Source organism: Cucurbita pepo, chromosome LG08, assembly GCF_002806865.2.
Source record: "Cucurbita pepo subsp. pepo cultivar mu-cu-16 chromosome LG08, ASM280686v2, whole genome shotgun sequence".
Classification (NCBI taxonomy): domain Eukaryota; kingdom Viridiplantae; phylum Streptophyta; class Magnoliopsida; order Cucurbitales; family Cucurbitaceae; genus Cucurbita; species Cucurbita pepo.
In genome coordinates, this window is record NC_036645.1 from 5,830,242 (window position 1) to 5,840,966 (window position 10,725).

At 35.4% G+C, this 10,725-nt stretch overlaps 2 protein-coding genes across 9 annotated transcripts in view; both read left to right on the forward strand.

Moving 5' to 3' along the window:
* LOC111799976 overlaps positions 1 to 8,248 on the forward strand; it is a 17,337-nt gene extending 9,089 nt beyond the window's left edge. For 2 of the 8 annotated variants that reach the window (XM_023683524.1, XM_023683532.1), the window contains exons 8-13: positions 1,737 to 3,252; positions 5,173 to 5,360; positions 6,201 to 6,241; positions 6,340 to 6,395; positions 6,483 to 6,564; positions 7,710 to 8,248. In XM_023683524.1, coding sequence (XP_023539292.1) covers positions 1,737 to 3,252; positions 5,173 to 5,204 — 1,548 coding nt within the window. In that variant the 3' untranslated portion in view covers positions 5,205 to 5,360; positions 6,201 to 6,241; positions 6,340 to 6,395; positions 6,483 to 6,564; positions 7,710 to 8,248. Of the gene's footprint in view, positions 1 to 1,736; positions 3,258 to 5,172; positions 5,361 to 6,200; positions 6,242 to 6,327; positions 6,396 to 6,482; positions 7,014 to 7,709 lie in introns of all 8 variants that reach the window. The other 6 variants (XM_023683531.1, XM_023683527.1, XM_023683530.1 and 3 more) reach the window with 6 other exon arrangements.
* A 1,328-nt stretch (positions 8,249 to 9,576) lies between these two features.
* Positions 9,577 to 10,725, forward strand: part of LOC111799641 (protein transport protein SEC16B homolog) — a 9,682-nt gene continuing 8,533 nt past the window's right edge. The window contains exons 1-2 of the mRNA XM_023683064.1: positions 9,577 to 9,598; positions 9,752 to 10,550. Coding sequence (XP_023538832.1) covers positions 9,995 to 10,550 — 556 coding nt within the window. The 5' untranslated portion in view covers positions 9,577 to 9,598; positions 9,752 to 9,994. The remainder of the gene's footprint in view (positions 9,599 to 9,751; positions 10,551 to 10,725) is intronic.

The window sequence follows — 10,725 nt, forward strand, 5'->3', positions numbered from 1 at the left end:
GGGGGGGGGGGGGGGGGGGTGGGAATATGGTATTCACCTAACCATTTTTAGGGGAGATAATGACAGCGCTCTTGGAAACAAATATAGACGGAGAGTAATGACAAAAATAAATATAATTTCTGCAACAGCAGGAGGCATTAAAGGAAAGATCCTTAGACTCCCCAGAACTCTTCCTTGAAATGTTCTTTTATTTTTCTCAGACAATATTCCCAAATGTTCTCCTAGGAACATTTCAATCCTTAGGCCTTTACCCTTTTCTAAGATTGGGTTTCCCACAAGCATTTGTAAGATATAAAGCCTTGGACACCCCTAGGAAATATTGCCTCAAAGCTAAGTAATGCGTTATATCTTCCTTCCTTCAACAATTCAACTTGAAAGAGCATGAAGGAAAAGGGTGCAAACATCTTCCTCGTTCATCTTTCAGATAGTGCAACTTGTAGGACAAATCTGGGTTTCTCATGTGAACTTTTCATACTTATTGATACTTCCCTAGTAGAGGGCCACTAGAACACCTTGACTAGATTTTTTTTGTATAACTTCTCATCTGGTTGGGGGGTCAAAAAGCAAATTATCTGTAAGGCTGTCAATAAATTAAAAGGTGGCATTAGTCATTAGATAAGATTTACCTGTCCGAGAAAGAGAAGTTTGAATCATGGTAATTTGTCCCTTAAAGACTTTATAAATTCAGTGGATTTAAAGAGATAAATCAGGTTAGGAAGTTGAAGTGTTTGGTTTGCTAAATGAATAGGATTTTGTGATAGTTGTTGATGGTTCAAAGATCTCTATGATTAGCAAGTTAATTCGGTTGATCTTGATATGGCATGAAGTCGTTAACCCTCTTATCCCATTGGAGGTATTAATGCTACTGATTCCTTGGTGATTTCTTCACAACCAAAGCCAAGATTTGTAAAAGCTTTCCCTCTTCATTAAACTCGGGAAAAAGAGCTCCTTCTTTCATTGAACATTCAGAGTCCAAGAATCTTGTGTTTATCTTGGACTCATTTATGAAATCCATTACAGTCCCCCACTAAAGGTTCCAAACTGCAATGTCCTTATATCCTACCCAAACTTAGCCAATCACAAGTTACTCTTCCTGGTTCGAACATATAATTCTCCAAAGGTGTCTCAAGACACTCAACAACTAGGAAAAATATTTCTAGTTTTGATTCAGATGAGGAATTGGATGTTAGTATGAGTAGCTGAGGAATCTGTTTCTCTTATTCCAAAACTAGTAGGCTGATCAGTTTCTAAAGGATTCATTTGTAGCAACTTTCATGCTTCTACGAGGATTCATTTGTCGGTTCAAAAGTTATGGAGCTATTTATCAAAGCCTTTTGCTGGACTTATCATTTGGGTTGTTTTTTTTTTTTTATTTCCTTCTTTATCGTTTATTTCATGGTTTGATTATGCTCTTTTGTTTCTTCTTTAGGCCTTTTTTCCACTTGTTTTCTTAATTTGGTCTTGTTTTTGTTTCATGTTCAAAGAAATATAAGACTTACCTTTAAGGCTGGCCTATCAATAAATTAGAAATTGGTTTTATTCATTAGATTATATACACGTCATAGCTAGCTGAAAATGCATGTCTGCTCAACTATCAGATAGTCCACCCACTTTAGCACTATTTAGTTTCACCCGAAGTCTTACGTCTGAATTTGATATATGAGGTAATAGTTTGATGAGTTTGGAAATTTCTTTTCACTAATAGTTCAAGTGTTTTCATTTTGATGTTTTTGCAGTATTCCGAGTCTGAAAATACTGGCAGGATAAATAACAGTAGATGTGGGAACGTGGATAATGATGGTGCTCCTTTTTTAAATGCAGCCTTCGTTGCAGATTGGAGACCTGGTACCTCCAGTGGACTTTCTTGCTCAAATCCCACTAATGGTAACCTTCCTTGTGATATAATACCACAAAAGGATATCCAAAGCAAAGAACAATGTAACACGTTCGAATCTGGAGATATACAAACCCAGAAAAAAAAAATTCATTGGTTTTCTTCTGGATCAACATACTCAGAGCCTCCAGCATCTATTTCAACCACAACTGGACATGCGTCCACTACAAATGAACAAAATCTCAGAGTTTCAGATGTAAAGTCCCCTATCTACTCTAAGAATAATCGGGCTCGTAGATCTAATAGTTCACATTTGGTCAAACTAGCTCCAGACCTTCCACCTGTCAACCTCCCTCCATCCGTTCGTGTAGTTCCCCAGTCATTTTTCAGAGGATCTCTATTTGGAGCACCAGAAAAGGCTTTTGTTGCCAAATGTAATAAGGAAATTTCTCAAGTGATGGATACAGTAAATAGCAGGTTGAACAATAGTAATCCACCAAACAATCCAAACAATATCATCCCACTGTTGGAAGATGGTTCTAAATCAAGTATGGAAGAATGCAGAGCTAACAATGATAACTCTACTGAAACAGAAAGGGGCACGGATTCTGATCTTCAAATGCATCCTTTACTTTTCCGGGCCTCGGATGATGGATCTGAGCCTTATTACCCCTTAAATTGTAATTCTAGTACATCTGACCCTTTCAGTTTCTTCTCAGGAAACCAACCTCAGTTGAATCTCAGTCTATTTTATAATCCACAGCCAGAGTACCATGTTGGTTTTGAAAAATTCAAGTCAAAGAAGTCCACTTCATCACATAGTATTGACTTCCATCCCCTCCTGCAAAGAACTGATGATATAAATCAAGCACAGACGGCTGCACCTTCAGATGCTTTTGTATCATGTTCAGGGGGCAGATCTCCTCATGCTCACGACATATTTGGTGCTGTACAGAACCAATCTTTGGTTAGTAATGGACAGCTGACTAAGGGTGCTAAGCCCTCGAAGCGTGGTGATAAGACTTATTTGGATTTAGAGATGCACCTTAGCTCAACATCCAACAAAGATACTGTTCCAAGGAATAGACTAATCAGTGCCCATGATCAGTTGAAGTCAATAACTGCTCGAAAGTCAGAAGCATTAGAGAACCTACATAACATTCATTTGCATGGAGAAACACGAAGAGCTAATGAAGCGGGCAATCTTGTTTCCGATGCTCATCCTCTGGTTTTACCATCTGTTGAAAATAGCAATGATGATGTGGATGACCATTCTCATCCAGATATCATAATGGAACAGGAGGAATTAAGTGACACTGATGAAGAAGTTGAAGAAAATGTTGAGTTTGAGTGCGAGGAGATGGCTGACTCTGAAGGAGAGGATGGATCTGACTGTGAACCAATTACTGATTTGCAACGTAAGGTAACCTTACTCTTTCGTTGATGTCAAAGATGTTTATATAAAATGGTTGTAATTTCTGAATATATTCCGTTTCCTCTAGTTGTTCATGCATGCATTTATAAGTCGTAGATTCTTACCAATATAATGAGCTGTGATCTTTGAAACATATTGTTTCATTTATAGACAACACTATTGGCTGGTATGAATTTTAGGGGCCATTTGGATTGGGGGCATGGGGATGAGAATAAGGGTGAGAATCAACAAGGATTATGTATCACTTGTTTGGTACAAGGTTTGGAGGATTGACCTTGAGAATGAGTTATTTCCATGGTTTTTGTATACCCATGAGTAAGGGTGTTTGATATCCTCGTAGAAGCATGAAGTTTCTTCATGGCAAGGCGTTTTTGTGAGGGTAGGACAAGTTGAGTTGTTCCACTAGTTATGCTATACTGGTTCATTGTGCCTTTATGCTTATATATTTTTCCTTAAGATATAGATTGTAGTGGTTATTACATTTCATTTTCGTGAACTTCGAGCTTTTTTCATTTTTTTCATTTTTCTTTTCCAGTTTCAACGTCAAGTGATAATTTGATCTATGTCTACATTTAGGCTTTAAATCAAGTCAAATGATTTTTCTGAGGTGAAAACATGTTTAGGTTGCATGTAGCCATCCCCTTCTTGTGAATGATCCTTAGTTTTAAGGATCCCAATGTCGGTAAGTAAACCCGTGGAGAAGTTTATGAATGATTTCTATGGGAAAGGCCTGAGGAAGAGATGGTCATATCTAGTTAGGGAGGAGGTGGTGACGAAACCAGTGGTTGAAGGGAATTTGGAAATAGGAAATTTTAGAGTCCATAACAGTGCGCTCCTGGCTAAAGACTTTGGTGTTTCTACCTTGAGTCTTTTAACTCCCTTAGTGTAAGGTTGTTGAGTAGATAGGGGCTTTTCCCCTTGGGGTGGATTGGAGGGCAAGGACACTTCCAAAGCCCCTTGGAAAGTTATATAACTGAGGGGGCTTTTGTTTTCTCAGATTGTCCATTGTTTGGTGGGAAATTGGAGAGTGCTTTTTTTTGGGAGGATAAGTGATTAAGGGATAGTTCCATCTACTCTCGTTTTTGTAATATATTTTATCTTTGATAAAAAAATTATTTATGTGGTAGATGTCTTCTCTAACTCTCAGACCTCTCCTTTACCCGTTTTGGGGTTCATCATGCCTTGTCCAAGTGAGAAACATTGATGTTATTGACCTCCTCTAGTTGATTGAGGTGTTTTGTAGTATTCCTGGAAGAAGGAATGTTTGTCCTTGAAGCCCTTCACCCTTTGAAGGCTTTTCTCATAAATCCCTCTTTCTTTATTTGGTCAATCTCTCTCTTTCGAGTGGTGTCTTTGACTTGTTCAAAGAAGGTTAAGTTTTTTTTTTGTGTGACGGGTTCTCTATTGAAGGTTTAACACCTTAGATTGAGTTTGGAGGTAGAGGCCCATGTTGATTGATCCGCTTTGTTGCATTATTTGCAAAATGGTTGTTGAGGACCTTTATCATATCCTCTGGAGTTGGGTTATGGTTAAGAAAGAGTTGAAAAAAACTGACAGTTAAAAAAGAGTTGAATTGAATAATCCTAAAACTGACAGTTCAAGTCACCAAAAAGGGAAAAAAAAACTTCTGAGGCCTAGCTGGCTTGATAAATAAACCTACCAACCATAATTTTATCAAACTCAGGCAATTGAGGCTCCTCATTCACTGCCCTCCTGCTTCTAGTGGATCTTGACAAACAAACTAAGAGAAAAAATGCGTGTCTATTTTTGTGTGTATGTGTTGTTTCTGTTCGTATCAGCCAACTCTCATTCAATTCCAATGACTTGCACATCATTCTGTAATATTTTATGGTTAGTGGTGTCTATGAGCTGAAATATATCATTTCTGGTCAATCCTTTGTAGACGATTATTCGAAGTCCAGGCTAAGTGAGTAGCGGAGAAAACTTTCATTTCCATCGTAGAGGAGAACTCGATAACAGAATCAGTGCCAGTTGGTTTTCCATTTCTCTCAGAGTTGCTTTATATATTACTGCTGAGCATTTGTTTGAGATCTGCTATACAATTTTGGAGACCAGAAAGTCATTTACAATGTGAGTATTTCTATACTTCTAGATTGTAATCAGATTTTTCTCTGCTTCCATCTTCTCCTCACACTTGGATTTCTGATTTGAAACATTTTCCTGGAAAATGTGCTCTACAGTGACCTTTACTTTTGCAAAAGTTCCAATCACATTTTTATGTTAAAGTACATTATTGCTTTTTATCTTGTGTATAAAGTTTATTAATTTTACAAGCTTCTAAAATTTACTGCGTGGTTTCGTTTTAAATTTTCAAGAATGACAATAATAAATTGTTTTTGGATTTCTTTTTTCTCCTTAAATTTTTCCTACATTTCATTTTCATCTTTGGCAAATGGGAACTAAATGGATGCACGTTACTTTTTAGAATATGCTTTATGTTCAATTCTTTAGATTTTTTTTAACAAAAAATAATAAATCTGTTTGGTGTTTGATTATATTTTGTAAAAATAAGAGGTGAAATTTAGAAGTGATAAACGTTTTCAAGATCCAAAGACCAGAGCTTCTAAAAGGAAGGAATCTCTAGAATACAATCCCGAGCTTCTAAATTAATCTGATTATCCAATATGATTACTTATTTTGGTTCCTTAGTGTTAATATTCTTAGCCAGCACTCGCTCTAAAACTTTTGAGAACTAACTTCAAATTGAATTTAATCGAATCAAGTTCAGTATTGCTTTGTTAAACTTGAGCTTGCACAACTCAAAATCACCATTGACTTAGATAATCGCAACTTTTTAACTAATGGTATCTTCTATATGTACTTGCACATAATACCAAAAATACATCGAGATACTTCACTTCATAACTTGTTAACATGTTTTTTTGGTTTTGGCATGCTTTTTGGCTGTAGAATCCTGGGTTCATGTCCAAATTCCAAGAGGAGGCAATTAGGTATTGTCCTATTGTTGTTCACAGTAGAGAGAAAAATATTTTCTTGCGTAGTATTATAATTTTGACATGTTGAATCAACCTTGGAGATCATCTTACAGCTTTGAAGATATGAAGAAACAAAATTATGCTACAGAGTAGCTAATTAAGTAAGAGGGTATTATTCTTTCTTTTGTTTTGTTCAATTTATTCTGATGGATGTGATTCCGTCATAATATTGTGTGGCTTTTTCCTTCTATTGCAGTCCTTGGCACATTTCCACAACCACCAGTCTTAATATGTCGGTCTTTTGACCCTTTTATGCATGGGAAGTACACAGTGAAAAGGTTGGTAGCATATTACTTGTTTGATTTTCTATAATTAGCTAGAAATGATCCAAACACCTCCTAGAAATGGTGGCCACTTTTCTGTAAAATCCATCAATTTATCAGCCAAGCATGGTAAGACTAGCCCAGCGTTTATCAACTGCATTTGGAAGTCCAAAATTCCTAAGAAAGTTGAAGGTATTTCTTTGGATCTTTCTTTAAGGTAAACTTAACGCTTGTGATAATATCCAAAGAAGAATGCCTGACTATATCCACTCTCCAAATATGTGTTTATTGTGTAAAGAGAGCTCCAAGAGTCACGGCCACATTTATTTTCCAATGTCCAGTCGCTAAAGCTTGTTGGGCAAAGCTTTTTCAGTACTTTTGGGTTAAGTTGGTGTTTCCCCGATCATATGAGGACTCCCTTCTCCAGCTCCTTTTTTGCCTTAACTTCAGAAACCATGCCGGAGGTTTGTGGATCAATGCTGTTTCTGCTACCCTTTGGCTTTATGGTGTCTTTTCAAAAAAAAAAAAAAAAAAAAAAAAAAAAAAAAAAAAAAAAAAAAAAANGTCTTAGGGGACCTCTCATCTCCCATTTTTGTGTATGGCCTTTTGATTGAGTACTTCCCAAAATCTTAGCTGTTGATTAAGCGTGATGCTGGTACGATCTACACTTCCCTCTAATTTAGTCCAGATGGTTTGAACTTGATAGCGATTCACTAGGCTATGAAAAGTATTTCATTAAGTTTCCAAACAACTATGAAATTGTTTGATTGCATTTTAACATAGCTATGCAAGTTTTTTGTAGCATCTCTATAAGCTTTGTGGAGAACTTTTTTTTATATTGCATTGTTATACAGCTATAAAAAAAACATGGGAAGTATGTTTTTATATCCTTCTTATTAAACGAAAAACGTTTCATGTCCTTTTCGTTTCATGTCCTTTCTTTTACTAACATGGAAAGCTTGTTACAATTCTCTGAAAAGATTTAAGATTTCTTGATGCATCTGCCGTAGCATTTTGATTTTTTTCCCCCCTAAGTTATCGCATCTTTTATCGTAATATGCTTCTTTGACAATTTTTCTTTTTTCAAAACTAAAATCGGAAGGTTTTGATTATTAAAGTGACTGCTTCCTTTGGTCTCTAACTTCCACTATCATCTGTAGGACATAAACCTTGCTAATGGAAGAAGATGAAACAGATATCACAGCTGACTTATAGCCACGCTTAAGCGCAACATTGCTTATCTAAATCAACTGGGATTCCTTCTTGAAGCTGTCTGGCAATTCAAGAATGTTGCAGGTATCAGTTCATGGTTACATTAAATTCGAATTCACCATATCGTTCCATGCATTCAAATCTCAGTCTCAGTCGTGTATGACCTTAGAGTACCCCATCGTAAAAACTCGACCTTCTTATTGCCTTCGGTCAATCTCTTAAGTAAATAAGAACAGGACAGAAGATTGGAGTTGATAAGGGTAGCTCGGTTCATCTTTGCCTCATTGCCATGGCCAATTTGCTGTCAAATATGAACTGAAGTGTGTAAAGAATTGTACAGTGTCAAGTAACTTTGTTGATCCATTTTTGTGGGCGTTTGTAGAGATGACTATAGTTAAATCATCACTCTATGAGATAGGTCATTATGATCAATCATTTCTCAAAGAAAACCTAATAAATGACTCTAAATTTGTTGATATTTTGGATATATATTGTTCAAAATTATATTATTTTAAAAATATATATATTTAAGGAGTACTTGAAAGCGTAAAGAAATGGTGTACCCTCATAATTATCATTTATTGGTTGCATTTAAAATACTACATTTTGACCACACAATAGCATATACTATATTATATATGGATTATTTAAGTGTTCATTGTGACATTTTCAGGATATTAGTATTATTTTATGAAATTTAAAATTGATGGGCATAGAAAAATTATCTAAATATTTTATATTCTCACATGCATGTTCTTATATAAACATATGGGATTCGAGTGGTTAATTAATTTGAAAATTGAATTGGAGAGAGAAAGCACGTGTTTTTCACGTGATATAGCCTGGAAGGCAACATTTTTTTTATTGCATGAAATTAAAAAAAAAAAAAAAAACAATCTACTAAACTAGTACATTTATGGTTTGATTCTTATTTTTATGTTGCAATTATTATTACTTTCGCGGTCGTGTTAAAGTAACCTCTTTTAAGGGATTAAGGTTGTCGGTAGAATCAATTGATGGTGCTAAGGCCTAATCCAACTTTTATTGTGATATCCCACGTTGAGATAAAGTCCTTATTTTATAATACATGACTTTCGTTTATGTCAATTGTAAATATGGAAAAATGTACTTCAACGACTCTTTTCGAGACCCATAAAATTACAGGGCTTGCCACAATAGCTCTACTTGTCGTGGCATGCAGATAGTTAGTTCATTGGGTGATGAGTGATGAAGTCTCTATCTCCTAACGAAGATTTGAAATTGACTTTTTAGTGTAGATGAATCTTTTATTTATTTATTTATTTGGTATAAGAATTTTTAAAATATATTAAGTGAGGATTTGAGCAATACACATATTTAATGTGTGTTAAGATTCTAATTTTTGTAATTTTTAAAAATTAAAAAAATTATTGGAGACATAATTAAAATTTATTACAATATTTTTTAAAAAGTTTTGTAAAATAGATTGGAATATAATTAAATTTAAAAAACTAAAAATAAAATAGGCGACCGAATAAGTAATTTAAAGCTAAACCATAATAACAAACGTTATTGATCATTATCTAATAGCCACTTAGTTTGGTAATAAAACCACTTTTAAAAAAACTCCACTAATTAATAATTAAATAACTANAAAAACCATGGACCTCCACGTGTACATAACACGTAATTAATTATTAAAGAAAATGAAATTACAAAAGACGAAAATAATATGTAAAAAAAAAAAATTATTGAGATTGATCCAAAAAAAAAAAAAAAAAAAAAAAAAAAAAAAAAAAAAAAAAAAAAAAAAAAAAAAAAAAAAAAAAAAAAAANTTGCGTATCCATCTGTAGATCTGTAAGTTATTATGTTTTTTTTGTTAGAATTCGCAGTTTTTCGTTTCGAATAATGCGTTGAATTCTAGTAGATATTTAGGTTTGTGTTCTATTTTTTTCGTTTCTGGTAATCCTTGTAATTTGATTTGACGTTGCTTCGTTGGGGAGGTTTCAGAGGGCCAGATCTTGCTCGTTTTAGGGTTGGATGTGTTGGATTGGAGCTTGCGTAGTTGGGGGAAGTGGTTTTGAGGTGTATTTGAGCCATTAGGGGCTGGATCTCTTGGTATATGTTGCGGTTGTAGCTCTAATCGAATTGGTAAAGGTGTGAATTCGCAAGTGTTTTTTGGGTTCTTTAGTGGGCAGCGGTGTGAATTTGGACGGGGTTATTACGCGTTGCGTTGGATTTAGGGTTTAAAAGATGGCTTCCAATCCTCCTCCATTTCAGGTGGAGGATCAGACGGATGAAGATTTCTTTGATAAATTGGTGGAAGATGATTTTGTGGCGCCCGATGATTCAGGATCCAAGTTCCTCGATGGAAGTGATTCTGATGATGCCAAGGCGTTTGCCAACCTGAGTATGAATGATGCGGACAATACATTCAAGGATTCTGGTGGTGTTGGTGACCGTGAGCATGAAGCTGTGCTGGAGAAGGGTTCCGTGGAGGCTGATCCAGGAGCGGTGGGAGCACATGCAGAGGAGAAGGCTTCATTGGTTTCTTCTAATTCTGTCGGGTGCGTTAGTGTGATGGAATCGGGAAATGATGGTATTGCATCGGAATCGACTTCAGATTCGTTGGTGAGCAAGAGCGATGAATCTGCTGGTCCGGCAATAAAGGAGGTTGGATGGAGTTCGTTTTACGCTGATTCATCGCAGAATTGGGGGCATGGGTTTGGATCGTATTCGGATTTTTTCAATGATTTGGGTATTAATGAAGCAGGGAATCCCGGTGGGTCCTTGGAGAATAATTTGAATGGTGCAGCAACAATTAAATCTAGTGCAGACGAGAACTATGCANCCATAATAACAAACGTTATTGATCATTATCTAATAGCCACTTAGTTTGGTAATAAAACCACTTTTAAAAAAACTCCACTAATTAATAATTAAATAACTAATTCAACAAAAAAAAAAAAAAAAAAAAAAAAAAA